A 24,498-nucleotide genomic window follows, 5' to 3' on the forward strand; every position below is an offset into this window, starting at 1 on the left:
AATGTCTGAATTAATCCTTGGCCCACCTGCCTCACATCCCTCTAATTTCAATTAAGAGGTCAGTGTGGACACTCTAGACACAACACAGGTGGAAAATTGTCTGAGATGCATATGCTGTAGCTTGGAAAGAAATTGAGGAGATACAGAAGAACTGGAGATAATTAAAAAATAAAACAAATACAATTTATCTTTGTGTACTCACAGTCAGGTATGCAACCCAGAAACAGGTTTCCTCTTTCCACATGAAGAAGTCATGCAATTATTCTTCCTATGATTTTCCTCTCTCATGTCTTGCCTCATGTTGGAATATTTTCCTCCTACTTATGGGGTATCTATTACATACGCAGTACTGCCATGTGTGGATATTCATTTAAACATCAAAAGAACCCCTCCATTCCAACGTGGGATTCAATCTGTTATTAGGATCCATGGGTAGAGTGCTTTGGAGTTCCTGGGTAAGTCCAGAATGAGCCATTGAAACAAAAACAGATTAAGTAAACTCTGTGGGGATCTTCTCTAAAGTGTGCACAGGGCAGCCCGGGTGGCTCTGCGGTTTAGCGCCTGCCTTTGGCCTGAGGTGTGATCCTGGAGTCCCGGGATCGGGATCGAGTCCCACATTGGGCTCCCTGCATGGAGCCTGCTTCTCCCTCTGCCTGTGTCTCTGTCTCTCTCTCTTTCTCTGTCTCATGAATAAATAAATAAAATCTTAAAAAAAAAAAAATACAGTGTGCACAGGGGGAATGCCTAGGGTACCTGGGAAGATGGTTGATCTCAAGGGGGTGGTTGAGGTATCATATCAGTAGTTATTATTATCCTGTGACTCTGCAGGGTGTTATTTGGGGAGTGCACTAGTGAAAAGGTCTGGTGTCAGTTCACGTCCCCTGCAAACCACCTGACTACACAGAATGGATGTCAGGTAGCACTATCATGGAGGAGTTTACCTAAACAGCCAATAATACCTTTAAAATCATCTGTAATATATTCATCTTGTTGTCCCAAGTGTTAAAAGGAGGAGAAAATGATGCAATACATAAACTGTGGGAAATATAGCCATGCCTTATAAAAAGTCTGAGGCCACTGAGAAAAGGGATTACTAGTTGTATTATGTCACTCTGTTACCAAATGGGTGGTAGATACTGTCTGTGGTCTGCATTTTTTTTTCTTAGAGACTTTATTTATTTACTCATGAGAGATAGAGACACAGAAAGAGGCAGACATAAGCAGAGGGAGAAGTAGGCTTCCTGTGGGAACCTGATGTGGGACTTGATCTCAAGACCCAGGGATCTTGACCTGCGCCAAAGGCAGATGCCCACTATTGAGCCACCCAGGCATCCCTGTGGTCTGCATTCTTTTTTTTTTTTTTTTTTTTTTTTAATGATAGTCACACAGAGAGAGAGAGAGAGAGAGAGAGGCAGAGACACAGGCAGAGGGAGAAGCAGGCTCCATGCACCGGGAGCCAGACGTGGGATTCGATCCCGGTCTCCAGGATCGCGCCCTGGGCCAAAGGCAGGCGCCAAACTGCTACGCCACCCAGGGATCCCTGTGGTCTGCATTCTTAAAGTAAGGTAGGGAATTAGTGGTGGCCAGATAATACATCATTCATTACATATCAGTGTTAACACATTAAAAACCATTATATTCTATTCATTAAAATAGAGGAAGGGGCTGGGCTTGTGGGAAAATACAGGATGTAGCTGGTTTTGACTGGAATTGTGTCTGTGCTACCAGCTTTGTTCATCATGTTTTCAGGGTGGAACTGGGTTCCTGAAACAAAAGGCTAAGAAAGGGGAGAGGAGGTTTGCAGAACAGAGGAAAAGGGATGCTTAGTTTAAGTCCTGCTGCTGTTTTAATGCAGCCATTTTGATTTTGTTCAAGTTTATGCTTTTAAGTGGTTTCAGTTTGAGTCATCAGGACAACTGTAGGAAGACCATTTCATATTTTACGGTGAGAAACCACTCAGTATTTTCTAGAATGTCTAAAATGGAGAAAAAATTTCAAAGGAGAGTGTTGACAAATTAGAATTCTCATATATTGGTGGTGGGAGGGCAATATGCACATTCACTGTGGAAAACAGTGTGGCAGGTGGTGGGGACAGATAGCCAGCTGAGGACAAAGCACAAGCCCAGGGCAGCACCTTGACAAGTTCCTTGAAACAGGCAGAGGGACATTCCTCTATGGACACAACTCTCTCGGTGTTAATACTTTGCTAAGGGCAAAAGGAAATCTTAGCTTGACCCCCAGGACCCTAGAAGTCTACTTTTTTTTTTTTTTTTTTTAAGACTTTTATTTATTGGGCAGCCTGGGTGTCTCAGCGGCTTAGCGCCATCCCAGGACCACCACCTGAACCAAAGGCAGACACTCAATATCTGAGCCAGCCAGGTGCCCCAACAGTTGTACTTTACAATTACAGTTCGTTTTTTTTTTTTTTTTTAAGATTTTATTTATTTATTCATGACAGGCACAGAGAGAGAAAGAGAGGCAGAGACACAGGCAGAGGGAGAAGCAGGCTTCATGCAGGGAGCCTGACATGGGACTCGATCCTGGGTCTCCGGGATCACACCCCGGGCTGAAGGTGGCACTAAGCTGCTGGGCCACTAGGGCTACCCTACAATTACAGTTCTGCAAGCTGACTCGCTGACAGATCCATAGAGAAGATATTGAGTCCAACATTCCTGTTGCTGACGGGGTCCTGGGATATCAGCCAAGGAAAACACTTGTCCTTTAGGGCCCACCTGAATGCTTATCAGCTCTGTGTAGGCCAGGAGTAAGAAAACGCACAAATAAACGCTATTATATATATAAGGTCCAGGATAACACAGAATGCTCTTAAAAAAGAAGAGACTTGCTGTTTAGAATATGAAAAAGATTTAAATAAAAAAAAAGAATATGAAAAAGATACTCTATTTAAACTATACTAGGTAGGGACGCCTCGGTGGCTCAGTGGTTGAGAGTCTGTCTTTGGCTCAGGGCGTGGTCCCAGAGTCCCAGGATCCAGTCCCATGCCTGGCTCCCCTCGAGGAGCCTGACTCTCCCTCTGCCTGTGTCTCTGCCTCTCTCTCTGTGTCTCTCGTGAATAAATAAATAAAAATTTTGAACATATGTAAATATATACGAGGTATTACAAGACAGTGAAAGTATATGTGACTGAAATTTGTATAAATCCACTGTGTTCTCAGAATTCAATTAATATTCTGGTTTTATATTTGAGGAGGACAAAAACATATCAGTAACAACAGTCCCCTTGATGAAGTTTTGGAATATAGGTTAGGTCCAGAGCCAACAACCAAGAAAGAATTCTTGAGACATCTTTTGGTGCTAAATGGTGGTTCTATTAAAGCACAAGGACAGGGCCTGCGGGCAGGAAGAGTCCCCAACCTGGGCCTGTGAGGGGTGGCTGATTATTCACCTGGGAGTTGGGAGGGGTTTGAGGATAGCATACTCTCTAAGGAATTCTGGAAGCAAGGTTTCCAGGACCTTGAAGGGGCTGGCAATTGTTGGGAAAAGGCCACGTATTACCGTCTAATAAAACCTGAGTCATGAGACCCTTCACAAGGATATATCTGTGGGTCATGTGCTGGGGGGATGATCGCCAACATCTACCTTGGGGGTGTAGAAATAAAGGACATTTCTAAAAGAATTTTCAAAGGTTAAAGTAGACTAACAGGCTCCTGGGGGTCAGGCAAAGATTGCCTTTTGCCCTACGCAAAGTAAGACCATCGAGACAGTTGAGTCCGGAGAGGAATGTCCCTCTGCCTGTTTCAAGGACTTGTCAATGTGCTGGCCCTGGCTCATCATTTGTCCTCAGCTAGCCCTCTGTTCCCCCATCTCTTTAGGCACTGCTACTAGTTTGTTTCCTACAGTTAATGTTACCTTCCTTTCCTTGGCTTGCTCCTCTCTGCCAGACTTCTCCCTATAAAATTCATACTTTCTTATCTTTCCTAAGATCTTAGACAGGTTTACTGAAGGATGTGAGGAAACTATTACATTTAAACAGTAAACTTCTGGGATCCCTGGGTGGCGCAGTGGTTTAGCGCCTGCCTTTGGGATCCTGGAGACCTGGGATCGAGTCCCACGTCGGGCTCCTGGTGCATGGAGCCTGCTTCTCCCTCTGCCTATGTCTCTGCCTCTCTCTCTCTGTGACTATCATAAATAAAAAATAAATAAATAAATAAATAAATAAACAGGAAACTTCTGAATTCTTTCGCTTGTAGTTTCTAATGAGAACAAAAGCAAAAGAAATGTTCCCTGATAAATACTTGAGATGGGCAGTGTCTGAGAGGACTGAAGGAATTCACAACTGCCTTAATGTTAATGCTTTGTTAGAGGCCAAAAGCAACTTTTGTTTGGCAATAGCCAGACCTCCAGGATCCTGCAAATCTTCGTTAATATATGAAAGTCTCTTTAGAAATTCCCCTTATCTTTGCCCCCACCTTAAAAGTATATAATCATGGGCTTTTCAAAAGGATACTGCAGGTCTTTCTGCCCTCCAGTGTGGTCCTGTCCCTATGTTTTAATATAAACAGCTTTTTGCAACAAAATATTCTCAGAATACCTTTTTGATCCTTAGCTCCAGGCCCACATCACATTAGTTTCCAATGGACAATGAATGCTCTCACGGTCATGCAGTGAGATATTTACTTCTGGGAGTGGAGGCTCTCAATCAGACCTCCATCTTGTGGGTTTCTATGTTACTCCATACTTAGTGTCATAGTTATCCTTCTTTTCTTTTCTTTTTTTTTTTAGATTTTATTTATTTATTCATGAGAGGCACAAAGAGAGAGGCAGAGACCTAGGCAGAGGGAGAAGGAGTCTCCATGTGTGCTGCAGACTCCATCCCAGGCCCCAGGAATCCTGACCAGAGCCAAAAGCAGATGCTGTAGCACTGAGCCACCCATGCACTCCTAGATTTAACTTTCTATTTACTTCTTTGTATTTAAAAGAAAAACAACACACAAGAATCACATAATTAGGGCATCTGGGTGGCTGAAAGTTTGAGCAACTGCCTTTGGCTCAGGTTGTGGTCACGGGGTCTTAGGATCGAGTCCCACATCCCACTCCCTGTACAGAGTCTATATCTCCTTCTGCTGATGTCTCTGTCTCTCTCTCTCTCTCCATTTCTCTCATGAATAAATAATAAAATCTTAAAAAAAAGATCACAAAATTAGCATGTTTGTCTTAAAAGCCTGAAAGGTAGTATAACAACAGATAGAAAATATACCAGGTTTGTTTGTGACCCAAAAGAAACTTGATTTACTGCCAATGAGGAGATCACAGAGAATAATATCCCAAGCAGAAAGTCACAGAGCAAGGGGAAAGGTTTCCTGCTGATTAGGGTTAGGCTGGATGTTTAGAAAGATTAGACTTGTCATCATATGTAGAGCTTGGCATAAGGCCCCAACAGTTGTACACATACCTGTGTGTTTGTGGGACCCAGGAAATCTAACAAAAAATCCGCTACCCCTGGACAAGCAGAGCAGGACTAACTCCATTTTGTGCTACACCCGCCATCTCATGTAAAACCCCCCACACGACCTGCCTATTGTTTAAGGCACTCCCTCACCCTAGCTTGGCTATTAAGCACACCCTTATCAGAAACCAGCACACCTAATTAGGAATGAGGGACCTCTGACCTTTAACCAGCCAAGGAATGAAAACCCCTCTTTTGCCCACCAAACCTGCGCGCAAATTCTAACCAGAATAATAGGCTAGTTCAAATGGTCACTATAGGGTGAATCGTGATTCAATTGGCCACCTGCGTGTGCACCAACATGACTGTGCAACTTTCTGCGTATGTTACAATCTCATTGGCCACTGGCCCCTATAACACTGCTGTGCTTCTTAGTCTCGGGGTCCAAGCCCCTGCCCTGCTGTATGGAGAATACTTGGACCCAAGCTCGAGCTTGTAAATAAACCCTCGTGTTCTTGCATCGGTGTCGGCTCCTTGGTGGTTTCTCGGATTCGCAATCTTGGGCACAACATTTTATGTAACTGAGGTTCGTGCTCCTCCTTGGCTGGAAATTTTGGTAATAGAATGAGGTAAAAGTAATTATAGGTTACCCCAGAGGTTACTGTTTGTTACCTTTATAAAGAGTAAGTTAGGGGTTTAGCTCAATTGGGCTGGCTCAAGGTCTTCCTCAGGTGATGCAGTTTTACTTAATCAAGAAAGAATTCTTGAGAGGTCTTTGGTGCACAAAAGTGATTGTTTTAAAGCATGCGGTCAGGAACCACCAGTAAAAGGAGTTGCTGTTGCTGCTGCAGCCTGCTGCCCGCTGTCTGCTGGCGCCACTTGCCCAGAGACTGTGAGGACCAACTGATCATATATTCTGCGGTTGGGGAAAGTAAAGATAAGGGAAGTTCCAAATGGACTTTGTCGACCACAGCAGCCCGGGTGGCACAGCAGGTTTAGCTCTGTCTTCAGCCCAGGTCGTGATTCTGGAGACTGCGGATCGAGTCCTTAGACGGGCTCCCTGCATGGAGCCTGCTTCTCCCTCTGTCTGTGTCTCTGCCTCTCTCTCTCCCCCCCCACCCCCCGCCGTGTCTCTCATGAGTAAATAAAATCTTTTTTTTTTTTTTTGAGTAAATAAAATCTTAAAAAAAAAAGAAACAACACTCAACCTGACACAATGGCCTTGTTATTGTCAAACTAAGGTTGTTTTTCCCACTAGTAAGGCATTCACCTTAAGAGAGTGGAGTACTTCCTGGAGGAACTTTATACTCTGACTTAAGTATTTGTCAATGGGTTGCATTTTTTTTTTTTTTTAATGGGTTGGATTTTATAGGGACATTTAATGTTATATACATTTCTTTCTGCCTTTGTTTCCCACATCAAGATCAGTCCTTACCTTTCCTTGGATAGTTTCTGTTTCCATCACAGGAGACTCTGCCCATCGGGTGTTTTGCCTGAAGTAAAAGATGTGGTAGAAAGAGAGGGTAAGTAAAATGTGGGACAAAGGTTGGAGAGTACAAGCAGGTAAACAGTGAAGGTCAGGTCTTGGGGTCTAGCTGGTGACATTAATGCTGTCTTTCATCTTTGGAACCTTTGTGAACTTTGCCTAAGGCTTCTTGGTAACTGTGGTATTTATTACAGGCACTGCTGACATTCAGGGATGTGGCCATAGAATTCTTTCAGGAGGAATAGATATGTCTTAACCACATTCAGCGGATACTCTACAGGGATGTGGTGTTAGAGAACTACAGACACCTCCTCCTCTTGGGTGAGGATCACTCCTTCCAGATTTTCCATACCACACTCAGGGTTTCCTTTCTTCCTTTGAAGACTGTCTCTTGGAAGATTCCTCTTTGAATGATTGGAATTTGGATCTGGGCAGTGAAGGAAAAAAGTTGTGTTTTGTAGCGTGGGACCCAGGAAATCTAACAAAAATCCCCTACCCCTGGACAAGCAGAGCAGGACTAACTCCATTTTGTGCTACACCTGCCATTTCATGTAAAACCCCCCCACACGACCTGCCTATTGTTTAAGGCACTCCCTCACCCTAGCTTAGCTATTAAGCACACTTTCATCAGAAACCAGCACACCTAATTAGGAATGAGGGACCTCTGACCTTTAACCAGCCAAGGAATGAAAACCCCTCTTTTGCCCACCAAACCTGCGCGCAAATTCTAACCAGAATAATAGGCTAGTTCAAATGGTCACTATAGGGTGAATCGTGATTCAATTGGCCACCTGCGTGTGCACCAACATGACTGTGCAACTTTCTACGTATGTTACAATCTCATTGGCCACTGGCCCCTATAACACTGCTGTGCTTCTTAGTCTCGGGGTCCAAGCCCCTGCTCTGCTGTATGGAGTATACTTGGACCCAAGCTCGAACTTGTAAATAAACCCTCATGTACTTGCATCGGTGTTGGCTCCTTGGTGGTTTCTCGGATTCGCAGTCTTGGACACAACATTTGGGGGCTCGTCCGGGATCCCAGAGACCCTCAGGACCCCATCCGGAAGGTTTCACGCGTGGTGAGTGCACTCAACTTTTTCCACCTTTTGCGCGCATATTCTCTGAGAGCTCTAAACTGTACCTTTACCTGTAGGAATTCCAATCTGTATTGGGTCGGCATTGGCTTAGGTGGAAGCGCTGGCGGGCCGTCGACCGGGGATCTTGAGGAGATGTTCCTTGCCCTCGCCGGGAGGATGGGGTCCTCATCTGTAAGGAGGACTGAGATCCTCATCTGTGAGGAGTACGGGGTCCTCGTCTGTGAAAAGGACGGTGTCTTCGTAAGGAAGATGGATGTCCTCATCTGTAAGGAGGGCCAGCTGCCAGCCCTTCGGGTAGCTTTCTGTTTTGTCTCCTTGGCCGCACTGGAACGTTTGTCTGTTACTGTGCTCTTGTTAACTGCACGCTGGTCTCTGTTACCGTGTTCTTGTTAACTGTTTGTGCGCTGGTCTGTGTTACTGTGTTCTTGTTAACTGTGTGTTTGACTGTGTTATTTTTTAACTGTCATAACTGTCTGTGCCTTGGTGTGGACAGGGGACATAATGGGGCAGACGCAAACCACACCCTTGTTCCTTATGCTCTCTCACTTCTCAGACATTATGAAAAGGGCTCACAATCTGAGCACAGACATACAGAAAGGGAAATTTCAAACTTACTGCGCGTCAGAATAGCCAACCTTTCACGTGGGATGGCCCCGAGAAGGAACTTTCCACCTACCTATTATCTTACAGGTTAAGGCTGTGATCTTCAGGGATGAACCAGACGGCCACCCTGACTAGGTGCCCTACACCCTGGCCTGGCAGGACATGATCAAAAACTCCCCTCTTTGGCTAAAACCGTTTTTGTCCCCCCCCCCCCCCCCCCCCAACCCGCCCAGGCAGGACCTACCAAGATTCTAGCCCTGCGGACAGGCCGAGAAGGAGACTGACTCTAAGACAAAAGTGCCTCTTTATCCAGTCTTACAGGATTCCTCTTCGGAGGACCTGATCCTCCCGCCGCCCTACTGGGCAACCCCTTGCCCTTCCGCTCCCCCCATCAGAGGTATGGGGGGCTACAGAGGGGCACCCCCCGTCCCAGATGAGGGGATTCCTGTGCCAGCAGCAGGGACTCGCAGAGAGACCCACCGGGTGGCCCCAACCCCATAACGCAGGGCCGGTGGACTCCACCGCCCTTCCCCTCTGCGCCATGGGACCCTCACCCCCAACAAGACTGGAGGACAGCTAATGCTGTACTGGCCGTTCTTCACCAGTGATTTATATGATTGGAAAAATGCTAAGTTCTAAATGATAAGTTCTCTGATAATCCGAGAGAAATTGGAGAAAGATCTAATCGGGCTTTTAGATACTGTTCTCTTTACCCACCAGCCTACTTGGGATGACTGCCGACAGCTCTTACAGGTTCTCTTCACCACCGAAGAGAGGGAACCCATTCAGGTGGAAGCCTGGAAGTCTGTCCTGAGAGAGGACAGACAGCCGACTCAAAACCCAGACCTCATAAACGCTGCCTTCCCCTTATTCTGCCCTACCTGGGACCACAACTTGGCTGAAGGTTAAGGAGACTCCGGGTCTACCGCCAGACTCTAGGGGCAGGTCTCCAGGCTGCCGCGTGCAAGCCTACCAATCTGGCCAAGGTATATGGTGTGAGACAGGGCAAGGACAAGAGTCTAGCAGCCTTCTTAGAGTCATAGAGGCTTTTAGGCAGTACACCCCTATGAACCCAAAAGCCCCGGAAACAAAGGCCGCAATTATCATGGCTTTTGTTAACCAAGCCGCTCTGGGCATTAAAAAGAAATTGCCAAGAGTAGAGAGATTGGGAGAGAAGAGCTTGCAGGACTTAGTAATAGTAGCAGAAAGAGTCTATAATAACAGAGAAAGTCCGGAAGAACAACAAACCAAACTAAGTGACCGGCAGACCCGAAAACTGGCCAAGATCCTGCTGGCCACAACCATAAACGACCCACAGGAAAGACGGAGCCACCTCAAGCTGGCTTCAGGGACAGGTAAGGAGGATGGCCCTGATCCCCGTCGGGAGCGCCCTAAGCTGAACAAAAACCAATGTGCCCATTGCAAGGAAGAGGACCGCTGGGTGAAAGACTCTCTTAACAAAAGACTAAGGCCCCTGCCAAGATCTTGGAGATGGAGGACCTAGACGATTAGGGGGGTCAGGGTTTGGCACCCCTCCCCGAGCCCAGGGTAACTCTCGGAGTGGAGGGGCAACCTGTTGAATTCCTAGTGGACACTGGGGCACAGCAGTCGGTTTTATTACAGACTCAAGGGAAATTGGCAAGCAAGACTTCAGGGGTGCAAGGGGCCACGGGCAAAAGCAGTACTCATGGACTACCCGAAGAACTGTGGATATCAGCATTGATCTCTTCCATTCCTTCATGGTCATCCCTGAGTGTCCCTACCCATTGTTAGGTCGGGATTTGCTCACCAAGATGGGGGCACAAATTTGCTTCTATTACGAAGGAACAAAAATCCTAAACAAGGAGGGGCACTCAATTCAGGTGCTTGTCCTGAGCTTAGAAGACAAATAGCAAGAAGACCACCAATTACTTAACACCACCCCCTCCAGATTCCCCCACCAGTGTCTCAGATAAAAATTGACGATGGGGAGCAAACTGATTGACTTTAAGCGGATCCAGACAGGACATAGCAAATAGGTCTTGAAAATTATCACTACTAAGCCTGAAACTGTTATTCTATTGAGGTTTGCTGAAGGTCACAGAAGTTCTGTTATTTTTTTGCAATTTGCTAGTAAAAAAAAAAAAATTGGCCAAATTGATGTTTAATTGTCTGTTTCCAAGTTTTCTTAAGTAATTGTTAAGATACCTTTCAAAGTCCTTGGTAACCTGAAACCTTAGTTACACTTTGATGATAAATAGAATTAAATTCATCGGACATCTAGGTCTTTTCCAAACAGGAAGAAGTGCTGAAATGTTGATTTGAATCTGTTGGTGAACATGCTTTGTACTTAACTGTTTCATAAATTTGCCATCTAAAGAGTTCTGGTGTTCAAAAATCGGTTACTCCTTAGTTTTCACTGGACACTAAGGTTCCTAAGAATGGAAAAACTCTGCTAAAATAAGACTGATGACTGATAAAGAAAGCAACTCTGTATGTAGAAAAGGAGATATGTAAGAAAAGGGAATATATTTTTGTTCAAGGTAAAAGAAAGTAATTTTGTCCTAAATGAGACTGACTGGAAAGAAATGGCTTGGGACAAATTCTGAATGCAGAGGAAGGTGTAAAAGGGTTGTGAAGGGAAATCCTTGGAAAGGAATTTTAGATGTGGTCAGGACAGACTGAGATCAAAGTAAATGGATTTTAAAGTACGAGATATAAGATTAAAAGTCTACTTTCTGGCATCCCTGGGTGGCTCAGCGGTTTAGCACCTGTCTTTGGCCCAGGGCGCGATCCTGGGGCTCCAGGATCGAGTCCCACGTCGGGCTCCTGGCATGGAGCCTGTCTCTCCTTCTGCCTGTGTCTTTGTCTCTCTCTCTCCCTATGTCTATCATAAATAAATAAAATATTTTTAAAAAATTAAAAAAAAAGTCTACTTTCTGTTCAAAAGTTTCCTTCATTTGTTGGTCTGCTCTTGATAAGAGCAGCAGTTTTGTCAAATACGCGCGGGGCAGCCGTAACCACGGAAACGGAGACCAGCTGGGCAGAGCCTTTGGCAGCCAGAAGGTCGGCTCAACAGGCAGAACTGATCGCACTGGCCAAGGCACTGACCGGGGGAGAAGGTAAACGAATAAACATCTACACCGACAGCAGGTACACCTTCGCCACCGCTCACATCCACGGAGCCCCTTACAAAGAGAGAAGGCTTCTGACAGCAGAGGGAAAAACTACTAAGAACAAAAGAGAGATCCTTGAACTCCTGAGGGCCCTCTGGCTGCCCAAGGTACTAACTATCGCCCATTGTCCGGGACACCAGAGAGCAGACACACCAGTAGCCAGGGGAAACCGGCTAGCCGACTCAAAAGCTAAGGAGGCGGCCCTTATGGTGACCCAGGTTTTAACAACCACATTACCCGATCCAGGGGCACCGACCCTGCCTGACATCCCCAACTATACTGACGCTGACTTACACTGGATCAAACGCTTGCCTATGACCCAGTGCTTGCGTGGCTGGTAGAGGGCCGCAGACTCCAGCATCATCCTGCCAGAGGAACTAGGATGGCGAGTCCTACCAAAATGCATCGGGGAACTCACACGGGAACAAGGAAGATGGAAGACCTCATACAACATGCAAAGATCACTATTAAAGACTCTTGAGCAAAGATGGAGCAGATTGTGGCAAGCTGCCACGCATACCGGTTAACTAATGCCACCGCCCATGGATCTAACTCGGGCACCTGGTTCCGGGGGACAGCCCAGGAGTCTACTGGGAAGTGGACTTCACTGAGGTAAAACCTGGAATACATGAGTACAAGTATTTACTAGTGTTTGTAGATACTTTTTCAGGATGGACAGAAGCATTTCCTATCAAACATGAAACAGCACAGACCGTGACCAGGAAACTGTTGGAAGACATTTTACAGAGGTATGGTTTTCCTGTTAGAATTGGATCAGACAACAGACCAGGATTCGTCTCGAAGGTAAAATGGGGAGTGGCACTAGTACTTGGGGCAGATTGGAAATTACATTGTGCATATAGGCCCCAGAGCTCAGGACAGGTAGAGAGGATGACTAGAACAGAAGGAGACCTTAATTAGCCCTGGAGACTGGCGGGGACTGGGTGACTCTCCTCCCCTTTGCCCTATATAGGGTGAAGAACTCCCCACATAAGATGGGACTGACTCCCTATGAGATCATGTTCGGTCTTCCTCCACCTATTATCCCCAATTTAAAACCTGAGGTGCTTGCTGAATTTGATGATCACCAACTCCTTTTCTCCCTCCAAATGTTACAATGAACCCATGAGCAGGTATGGCCTAAGCTGAGGGCCTTCTACAAGACTGGGCCACCCCCGGACCCCCATTGATATCGGCTGGGTGACTGGGTGTATGTGCAGAGATACCAACACCAGATACTTAAACCTCGCTGGAAGGGACCCTACATCAAGATCCTGACCACTCCCACCGCTCTCAAGGTCGACAGGATTACTTCCTCGGTCCACTACACCCACGTCCGGCCAGCTGACCCACACGCTGTTCTCAAGGACTTTGTTCCAGAATGGAAAGTCAGACTTGCAAGAAGAGTAAAAAAAACCAAAAACATAAAAGTAGTAGGTATGCAGATAAAGGCAAATAGGCCTTAACTATAAAAAGCAGTGGTAATGCTTTCTTGTAGGACTATGAAATACTTAGTGTAGTCATGATGGACTGGGTAATTTAGCATCCTCCTGTATTCAAGTAGAAAAGCTGAATAAACCATTCTTAGCCATTTGCTTGAAGACTTTGGAGAATTCATGAGGCAATAAGAATTAAGACGCCAGGCTCTGGAGGAGCTAGAAACTTCACAATGTGAATCTGAAATTTGGGGCTGCTTCATTGTGGGTACTGTCTGCACATTCTGGAGGAGTCACATGGGAAGCTGAACAGAATTTTTTATAGCGTCATGGGATCAAGTGGCCCCAGGGACGCCATAAGAAGTTCTAAGGATCCCTAAATGGAGTCCTGGAAGATGAGGAGAGAGAATAGGGCAGAAGCAATATTTGAAGAGACATTGGCTGAGTATTTTCCAAAGTTGGCAAGAGACCTCAAGCCATGGACTTTTAATAAGTCCTATGAGCTTCAGAAAGATAAGAATATACACTTTCAAATTTTGTGTTCAAATTTCACCCCCAAAGTGGGATAGACTTGCTTACATTCTTAAACAGCACTGTTGTGACCTGAAATGTTAATTTGTAAAAGAGACATGAATACTGTCTGTTAGATTTATATTGAATGTTCTATATGTTCTCTTTCATTGTTCTCTTAGCTTCAGTTTACTTCTGACCCACGTTACCACAATCTTTGACTCTAAAGTTTTCCTTCTTTGGAAGTGTATTTGCAGTTGGCGAGTGTATTGCTAACCTTATGAATCTTATAAATATTACTTGTTGAGTTCTGAAGTTGACCTAAATTTTGACTTTTCCCAGGAAGACAGATTAAAAAAAAAAACGGGTGTGTTTAGGACATTGTAAAGTTGGTTGGAAGGAATGACACAAACTGAGTTGAATAGAAATGTCGATTATGGAGCTCCCAAGAGTTAGTGGGTTTTTCTTACTGACATTTAAGATAGGAATCTCTTTGGCCACCACACACTATGCTCCACAACCTCTGATTACATAATTGATTTGGTTCTAATGATGCATGCGAGTTTTTGCCAACCTTCCTATGGATGTAATAAATTAAAAAAAAAATTGTATCTCCTTTTCCCCAGCACTGAGCAGGAGAGGGAGAAGGAAAGTGTTACTCTGTAAATGCTAATTGAGAATTCAGTAAGAGCCACACATACACTGTGCAAAGTCCACAGATAGACAACATCCACGGCACAGTTGGATCCTCGATGATTCTGGGTGAGGTGTGTCCCTGGATGCCTGTATCAACCATGGTCCCACACACTCAGCGTGATCACATCTCTGCATCTAGGACCAGCCTGCCTGGCATCACCATGACTTCACTCTCAGCACTTTTGTGAAGCTCAGTGGTGAGTGGAGCCCAGAACATGTGTTAAACCTAAGAGAACCAGAATTTCAGAGCATGAAGTGCTTTAGGCCACAAGGTTTGTCCTCCTTGTTTAATATCTTGAAAAGCCCAGGCCCAGAGAGTTTAAAGTACTTTGACCAACGCTGCGTGACTGCTTCATGACCAGACCTACCATCCTGGCCACCCGAGGAATTGTAGCAAAACATCTGAGCCCATGTGGCTCTGGGCTGGTGTGAATCTCACAGCTGTCCCAATGTATGCCCTTGCGTTAGACGCACTGTGGTCAGGACAGGTCAGGTGCCCTCTAGCAGAGATGGCTGTAATCCCAAAGGAGGATTGAGGTGTTTGTCCTGGGAAAAAGAGAAACCACCCTGGGCAACTCACGCCTGTGGAGGCCGAGAAAAATTAAGACCATTGCCTTTGTCAACAGGGCCCAGGACCCATGATTGGGTCCTGCAAAGGATCCTCTGAAAAGGGGGGGAATGTGGGATCCAGGAAATCTAACAAAAATCCCCTACCCCTGGACAAGCAGAGCAGGACTAACTCCATTTTGTGCTACACCCATCTCATGTAAACCCCCCCCCACACGACCTGCCTATTGTTTAAGGCACTCCCTCACCCTAGCTTAGCTATTAAGCACACTTTCATCAGAAACCAGCACACCTAATTAGGAATGCGGGACCCTTTGACCTTTAACCAGCCAAGGAATGAAAACCCCTCTTTTGCCCCCCAAAACTGCAGCAAGTTCTAACCAGAATAATAGGCTAGTTCAAATGGTCACTATAAGGTGAATCGTAATTCAATGGCCACCTGCGTGTAGACCAACATGACTGTGCAACTACGTATGTTACAATCTCATTGGCCACTGGCCCCTATAACACTGCTGTGCTTCTTAGTCTCGGGGTCCAAGCCCCTGCTCTGCTGTATGGAGTATACTTGGACCCAAGCTCGAGCTTGTAAATAAACCCTCGTGTACTTGCATCGGTGTCGGCTCCTTGGTGGTTTCTCGGATTCGCAATCTTGGGCACAACAGTAGAGGAGAAAAGTCTTCACATTGCTTCCTTTTCAGCTTTAACTTCCCCTTCCTTAAGGTAACATCATCGCTTCTGTAGATGAATGGGAATTCTATACAATGAGGGCAAAAAATAGTACTGTCCATAACTTAAACTCCAATTTACACCTTTTATTCTTGTGTCTAGTACTTGGCTGTGGAGGTCAATTCTGAACATTGGACATCTCTCCTGTGTGTTCTAAAGGGGCAGTTGGGGGACGCCTGGGTGGCTCAATGGTTGAGCGTCTGCTTTCGCCTTGGGATGTGATCCTGGAGTCCTGGGATCGAGTCTCACATCGGGCTACCTGCATGGAGCCTGCTTCTCCCTCTGCCTATGTCTCTGCCTCTCTCTGTGTGCCTCTCGTGAATAAATAAAATCTTTTAAAAAGGAAATAAACCTTTTTTCTTAACTCCAGCATTTATAACATTAAAAAAAATCAAATAAATCTAGACCCAGCGTGGAAGTCTAGTGATGAAAATTAGCAGAAATAAACAATATAATATAACCAAAATATAAAACAGGATAAAAATTAAAGTAGGAGCAGTTCCTGGGTGATTCAATCAGTTAAGCACCTGATTTCAGCTCAGGTCATGGTCTCAGGGCCTGTGGTGGGCTCCCTGCTCAGTGGGGAGTCTGCTTCTCCCCCTCCCTTTTCCCTCCCCCCCCCAAACTCATGTATTGTCTCTCTCAAATAAATAAATAAATAAATAAATAAATAAATAAATAAATATAATAAGAATAAAAATAATGAAAAGCTAAATAAAATTAAAAAAATAAGGTTCTTTACGGTTTTCTATAAATTAAGTCATCTGGGAACAGAGAAAGGTTTAGTTTCTTTCCTTATTATTTTTTTTAAAGACCCCCAGGACCCTGGGATCATGACCTGAGCCAAAGGCAGATGCTCAACCACTGAGCCACAGAGGCACCCTAGTTTTTCCTTACCAATTGGATTCCCTTTATGTATTTTTTTCTGATCTAATGTTTCAGACTAGAATATATAATGCTGTGTTGAATGGAAGTGGTGAAGTCACTTCTTTACCTTGCTTCTGATCAAATAGAATGTTCAGTCACTTACTATTGAATAAGTTAGACTTCACCTTTTGGTATGTACGTGGCCTTTATCAGGTGAGGGTAGTCTTCTTCTATTCCTTTTGTTGAGTGTTTTTTATCTTGAACCACTGTCCCAAATGCTCAGATTCTTGTTCTGTGTGCATTAATAGGATTATGTCATGTTTGATCTTCTTTCTGTTAATGTGCAGTCTGAAATTGATAGATTTCCATATCTTGAGACATCCTTGATTATCAGGAAGAATTACCACTTGATCATGTTGTAAAATAGTAAAATGTTCTTTTGATTCGAGTTGTTTAATTAATTGTGGACTTTGTAGGACTCCTTGTCACAGGTAGTACCTGGTCATCTTCTTTGCTTGTAGTGTCTTCCTCTGGGCTGTGATAACCTATAAATGCTGATGTCACAGAGAGTGTTTGATGTTTCACTTCTCTTCACTCCTTGGAAATGTTGGAGGAGATCATGAAGTACTTTCTCATTAAATGTTTGTTTGAATTATCCGGTGAATTCATCTGACACAGGGCTTTTCTTTCTTAGGGTGTTATTTTATTTTATTTTATTTTATTTTATTTTATTTTATTGCTTTTTCAAGCCACTCAGTAGTTGTAGATCAGCTGAGATTGTTTTTTTTCTAATATTTCCCCATGGTGGAGTCAGGTAGGTTATACCTTTTTTGAAATTTATACATGCTTTTTTGATACCTATTTACTGGCATAGTAATTATGCATCATCACCTCTCATAATTACTTTATTCCTAAGGTATCACTGATACTGTGTCTGCTTTCATTTCTTCTGGTTTTAGTTGGTTTTCTCTCTTTCATTCTTACCTGATTCAGTTAAAAGTATGTCATTTTTATTGATCTTTTCTTACAAGCAACTCTTCCTATCGTAGATATTTTACTGCTTTTGCTACAACCTATTTGGTTGATTTCTATTTTAAGTTTAAATTTCTTTCTCTCTGCCAATTGTGAGCCAAAATGGTACTTTTCCTGATTTTTTTGAGGTATAGGAAAGTAACGCATGCTACAGCATGACAATAGAAATACCTATTACGCCATGTGGTGACTACATTGTACGCAAGTGCATTTGTTCATGGAAGAATAAAGTCCTGGTGATTCCTTCTCAGCCATCTTGCTGAAGTTCTCTAATTTTAATTTTGCATTTTAGGAGTTTTCATTATACTCATCTGAAAGTAGTAAATGGGATGATTTTGCTTTTCTCTTATTTGATATCTTTCAGCTATATCTTCACATGCCACCCAGAGCTTCCTGCCAAAGCTGTGTGTAGACGCTTCTTTCCAAAAATTAGAAGTGTTTTCTGAAAGCTCCAAACTTATTGTACATAAGAGTGTCCCTATAGGAGGGAATCCTCATAAATATAATGAAAGCATGAAAGCTCTTAACCAGACCCCCCAGTGTTGGTGGTAATCAGAGAATTGATGTGTGGGGAAAAAAAAACATACAGATGTAATAAACCAGCGAACACGTTTAGCCAGTCATCAAGACTAAATATACAGGACACCCGGGTGGCTCAGCAGTTGTATGTCTGTCTTTGGCTTGGGGCGTGATCCCTGGGTCCTGGGATCCAGTCCCACATTGGGTTCCTTGCAGAGAGCCTGCTTCTCCCTCTGCCCATGTCTCTGCTTCTCTATCTGTGTCTCTCATGAATAAATAAATAAGATCTTTTAAAAAGAAAAAGATACATTTGCAAGGAATGTGGCAAAGCCTTTGATGGGCCCTCAATGCTACCTCAACATCAGCAAATCCATGGTAGAGAGAAACCTTACAAATGTGAAGAATGTGGTAAAATGTAGAAGTACCTCTGATTATTATATGGACATAGGTGAATCCATTCGGGAGAGAAACTTGACAGTTACATTTGCAAAAAGAATGTGGCAAGCCCTTTAACTATCACTCAAGCCTTACTGAACTTCAGAGAATCTACACTGGAGAGAAACCTTACAAATGTAAATACTGTGGCAGGGGCTTTAAATTCCACTCAATTCTTATTGGACATCACAGGATTCATACTGGAGAGAAACCTTACAAATGTTCAGAGTGTGGCAAGGCCTTTAATGAACACTCAACTTTGACTCAACATCACAGAACTCATAGAGGAGAGAAACCTTACAAGTGTAAAGAATATGGCAAGGCTTTTAGGCAGTACCCAAACCTTATTCAACATCACAAAATCCACACTGGAGAAAAACCTTACCAATGTCAAGAATGTGGTAAGGCCTTTAGTCAGCGGTCAGGCCTCATGATACATTACATAATTCGTACTGGAGAGAAACCTTACCAATGTAAAGAATGTGGGAAGGCCTTTAACCGTCGCTCAACCCTTACTCAACAGAATTCATTCTGGACAGAAACCTTACCAATGCGAAAAATGTGACAAGGCCTTTATCCAGATCTCAGGCCTTATTCAACGTCAGAGAATTCATTTGTGAGAAAACCTTACCCGTGTAAACATACAGGAAGGCCTCTAATCATATTTCAATACCTACTCATTATCACATAATTCATAACGCAGCAAACCTGAAAATGTTTAAAATTTGAGAAAATTTTTAAGGACTGCTCACCACTTAGTCCACATCAGAGACTTCATATTAGAGAATAACCTTAAAATGGTTAAGAATGTGGCCAGGCCTTTAAGCAATGCTAACACTGACTCCTGATCAGGGAAGGTATACTGGAGAGGATTTTTCCTGAAGCTCTCTGAAAACTATATGCAAATCATTGGATGTAAAGAAATCATCATAACAGTTCATGTATAGACAAGCTTAGTGCTGAGCTCTATCGGCCAATGTAAAGATTACCAAAGGAATTTCAACTGGAAGCCAGGAAGATTTGTGAGGTTGCCTGTACTTGCCCTTACTCTATCTGAAGATCCTTCAAGACCAATAGCTAGAAATATGCTCAACTGGCTACCATTAGACCTCAGAAACTGCCTTAACATTTGGTCTAATTACTAACCATTCCCATTTAGTAACATTAATTCTATCAATGGGCTAACTTAAAAATACACCTGCATCGTCGCCTCTTCTTCTTTCAAATTTATTCAAGTTACTTAACAAATGGTGTTTTATTCGCTCATGGGATAGAGTTTAGGGATTCATCAGTTGCATCTAACTCCCAGCACTCATTACATCTAGTGCCCTCCTTAAGGTTCATCACCTAGTTTACCCCATTCCCCTGTTGAAATGAGTTTGATTAAACTGACCTATTGTTAGGAGCAAAATACTGGATCAATGGCATGAAATCTACCAGGTCAACTTCTAACATGTGAGACTCTTGAAGTTTCAGATGGGGGAATTGCAGGAGTGCAGGACAGTCTCTATGCTGCCCCCACCACCACTTCCCAAATGTGCCACATTGGCCTTGTGAGGATTTTGAGTTGAGGGTACTTGGGATCCTACAGGCTTGAGAGAACCTTTACTCTGTCCCTTAAACACACCGTAGATTCTAAATTGGAGGGTGAGGTCTTTCCCAGAGTAAGAGTTATTAACAGAGTTTTTCTCAGTGACCCATCTCTAAGGCAGGACAAAGATGTCATTACCAAATATGTGCCCTTCTTATTGCCGTGTGAAATGTTTTCCTTTCCTCTGAAGCTCCAGGCCCCCAGTCCTTTTTCCTTAGTTCAGCATGACATTGGCTCCTCATCTTGCCTGACAGTCTTTGGAATTTCCACATCTATGGAATTCCTGTATGGATTCATGTGGATTCCTTGTATGTACATCTATTAAGTTTGTCTCCTTTTAATCTGTCTGACGTCGATTTCATTCCTACTCCAGCTGGAAGGATCTTTGAAGGGACAAGAATTCTTGTTCTCAGACAGAGGATTTGATTTTAATGCCTCATTTCCGGATATCCTATAGAAAGCATAAAAAGATGGTGGAGCAGTAGGAGGTACATGTCCAGGAGTTGATATTGTTGAGCTCACTTTTTGCCACTATTTCAGAAGGTCCCTTTTTGTTTCCTGCATAGATATTATCTTGTGTTTGCTTTAAATTTTCTAAGTAGCAGTCAAAATATGTAACCCATTCAGTTTGTTTAGTTGAATAGATCGCTCTCTCTTGAGGAGCATATGTAAGTACACAAATTAAGTCTTTCAGGCAGTCTTCATTTAGGCCACTTGAGCATTAAATCACCCTTCAGTAGAATTTTCTATTTATTTAGACACTTGCAAATAGGTAATCCATATGTGTTAACATGACTCCCACCAGATGGTTGGAAGGTGCATCTCCATCCCTTTTCTTCCTATAGTGATGGTTTATTTTCCATCCTAGTGGGTTGAAAGGTGCAGCACCTAAAGGAACTTAGCTGTAAATGAGTGTGCTAATTAGAGTGATCTTACCCCTTCAAGTGTCCCTCTGGAGATGGTTGATTGTATTTTATGTTTTGTGTTTTCCTGGAGTTAGCCTGGCTAAATTCCAAGTGCTGAGAATGGGGCAGCTCGAGTGGCTCAGTGGTTTAGTGCCACCTTCAGCCCAGGGTGTGACCCTGGAGACCCGGGATTGAATCCCATGTCAGGCTCCCTGCTTGGAGCCTGCTTCTCCCTCTGCCTGTGTCTCTGCCTCTCTCTCTCTCTCTCTGTGTCTCTCATGAATTAATAAATTTTAAAAGTCTAAAAAATACAAAAGAAAAAAAACCCACCAAGTGCTGAGAATGCTAAGTGGTGATTCTATGCTTCCCCTGATGGACCCGCTGAATTATTTGTATTATGAATGGGAACCACGGTGGGGTGGCCGTGTTTTGCTAAAGATGACTGTGCCACTCTATTAAGAGGAGCTAATGTCCTTTGTCTCTGGATTCATTCAGAGACTCATCTACAGAATGCAGCAAGCATTTAAATTTGCCAGATTGTGATGAATTTTAAATTTTTAAGGGGAAGATTCATCTCTGACACAGACATGTAATCTGTGCTTCTCCTGACTCTAAAGTGTATTGTGGCCATGCAATATTACAATAGAAAATCACCTTCACTTTGGTATAGTCATAACTGAACACCAACTGATTTTCCAATATGCATCCTATTGTCCCATGCTTCCCCTGATCTAGCAGCTGAATTATTTGTATTGTGAATGGCAGTCCATTTGGGATGGCTACAGGGTGCTGAACTTGACTCTGCTACTCTGTATGATGATGCCAGTAGGGCCTGTTTTGGCAACCTGCTTTGAGTGACAGTCTGGGGGTATTGTTAGGGTTGTCATTTTCGATAAGGACATTAGCCCATGAAAATGCAATCAGATACACAGGTGATCATGAATTGTTTTATTTATTTATTTTTTTTTAATTTTTATTTATTTATGATAGTTACAGAGAGGGAGAGAGAGAGAGCTAGAGGCAGTGACATAGGCAGAGGGAGAAGCAGGCTCCATGCACCGGGAGCCCGATGTGGGATTCGACCCCGGGTCTCCAGGATCGCGCCCTGGGCCAAAGGCAGGCGCTAAACCGCTGCGCCACCCAGGGATCCCATGAATTGTTTTAGTTGGACTGTGGTCCGTGTTCGCCAGAAGTGAAATTTGGCTCATGTGTGGGATGGTTTCTCCTGTTCTTTAACCCCGAAAATGTCCTGTGTACCTAGTCCTCAGTAGTCAGTTAAATACCCACCGCTGCTGTGTGTGTGTATCCAGGGCTGGAATTTACACTCTGAAGTCTCAGACTATGGAAACTTTTCTGTGTGAAGTCTTCTGAATGAAGAATTGATTGTCTAACAAAGGAGAGAATCCACGGACATGTCTTTTTCTGGAAGGGCATTTGAATTCCTCCTATTGCTTTAGGTACATAGGTTCAAATATTGACTCTACAAACATTTCAATAATCACTAAAACTTTCTTAAAAACTAAACTATTTTTGTCATTTGTAAGGGAAAAAAAAGTATTGTTTCTTTTCTATAAAGGGAAAAATCAGTTCTTCCCTAATGTGTTTCTCTGCTCTGTATTCCTCTTACTACATACACAGAGCAGTTAATTTCTAACACTTCTCGTCACAAATATGTGGTAATAGTGCTTTCCCGCCAATTATCACATTGCCAATACCACTTGGATATCCTGCAATTTAACAAAATTTGAACACTATTTACCAAGATATATTGTCAAGTCCCACAGGTAAGATCTCAGTCCCTCAAGACTGCCCCCACCCCAACACACATTTTTACCTAAAAGCTCAGGCTATTACCCATATTTGTGAATGGGTACAGAAGTTCCAATAAGGTCTCTCTGTTCAATTAATTTGCTAGAAAGGCTTGCAAACCTCAGGGAAGTACTTATTAAAGGACATGATAAAGGATATAGATGAATAGCCAGGTGAAGAGATACATAGCATGATTTCTGGGAGTATCTCATGCTCAAAAGCTTTTGTGCCCTGTGGAATTAGTGTGAATCACCCACCCTGTGTGGATATGTTCACCAGCCTGGGAGCTCTTCAAACTCCATGCTATTGGGATTTAATGGAACCTTCTTCATGTAGCCAAGACCAGTCATTAACTCCATTTGCACCCCTTCACCCTTCTCTGGAGTAAGGAGGGTGGGGAGATGAAGCTCATCATTCCAAGCTTCTGATCATAACTTGGTCTTTCTGGTGGCCAGTCCCCACCCAGGAATGCACTCTGAGTCACTTGCATTGGATAAGAGATGCTCCTAGTGCTGTTATCATTTAGGAATTTACAAAAGTGTTAGGAGTTTTGTGCTAAAACCAGCGGCAGTCCAAGTATTCTATTATCTAACAACAGTAAAAAAAAAAGTAATGATACCAGTCCAAAAGTATACAATTATGTACATTAAAATCATTTGAATAAAGCAATAGTAACAGAGGACCATACATTGTAAATACTATAGAATGACTTTACACTTTGGTTAATATTTTATATTTCATTTTTCAAGAAAATAGTAGTCTAGAACTCATGTTTCCATGCTGATTTCTCTTCTTCTTTTTCTTAGAGTTGTATATATTTATTTATTCATTCATGAGAGGCACAGAGAAAGGCAGAGACATAGGCAGAGGGAGAAGCAGGATCCCTGTGCAGAGCCCAATGTGGGGCTCAATACTGGGACTCTGGGACCATGCCCTGACCCGACGGCAGATGCTCAACCACTGAGCCACCAAGGTGTCCCTGATTTCTCTTTCTGAACCTAAATCTTGAACCCTGGAAAATGGCAATGGAGTATTTGATAGTGGGAATGATCTTCTGGCTTCTGGTCCATATTTTCCCTGGAAACCTGCAGGACTTCTACCTCTTACATCATCATTTTCCTTTACCCCAGTGGAAGCAAGGAGAGTTTGAGAATTTTTTCTCAGTCATCTGAATATTCCCAATTGTTGGTCATTTCTTCTAGTGCAACCCCTAACATCTTGGCAGCTTTTGATTTGAAATGTTTACTCCATTATTTTGGATGCAGATGTATTTTCTAGTTTCACAATGCCCAGTGGTGTCTCCATTGGCAACTCTGGCCCCCTTGAGTGTCTTCCAGGCCACCATCAGTCCCAGATCTCCAGGAGGGATTATGTTAGAGTTCCACATTCTATGGGCCCCTTCTATGTCCTATGCTAGATTCGACATGAGCTGGTCAATATCAGAGTTCCTATGTATTTGTGTTACAAGAAGAACAACAACAAAAAAAACACATAGCAAACATTATAGGCTTTGGATAATGTTCTGCTATATCGCATGAGGAACACATAGACTTAGTCTATGCAGCATACAGATGTACCTCCAATGTTTTGTTTTTAGGACTCACTATGGTTGTCATTTGGTGAGTGCACAAGTATAGGTGCCAACACCTTCACAGGA

At 43.5% G+C, this 24,498-nt stretch overlaps 1 protein-coding gene and 1 pseudogene across 1 annotated transcript in view; one reads left to right on the plus strand and one right to left on the minus strand.

The window, feature by feature from the left end:
* The window catches only part of LOC119875994 (zinc finger protein 420-like), a 39,832-nt gene extending 31,058 nt beyond the window's left edge, over window positions 1-8,774 (minus strand). The window contains exons 1-2 of the mRNA XM_038527924.1: window positions 8,041-8,774; window positions 6,843-6,900 (exon numbers count right to left, since the gene is read on the minus strand). Coding sequence (XP_038383852.1) covers window positions 6,843-6,900; window positions 8,041-8,159 — 177 coding nt within the window. The 5' untranslated portion in view covers window positions 8,160-8,774. The remainder of the gene's footprint in view (window positions 1-6,842; window positions 6,901-8,040) is intronic.
* A 3,461-nt stretch (window positions 8,775-12,235) lies between these two features.
* On the plus strand, window positions 12,236-19,156 carry LOC119875919 (annotated as a pseudogene).
* The last annotated feature ends 5,342 nt before the right edge of the window (window positions 19,157-24,498 follow it).

The sequence above is a fragment of the Canis lupus genome, chromosome 1 (genome assembly GCF_011100685.1).
Source record: "Canis lupus familiaris isolate Mischka breed German Shepherd chromosome 1, alternate assembly UU_Cfam_GSD_1.0, whole genome shotgun sequence".
NCBI lineage: Eukaryota > Metazoa > Chordata > Mammalia > Carnivora > Canidae > Canis > Canis lupus.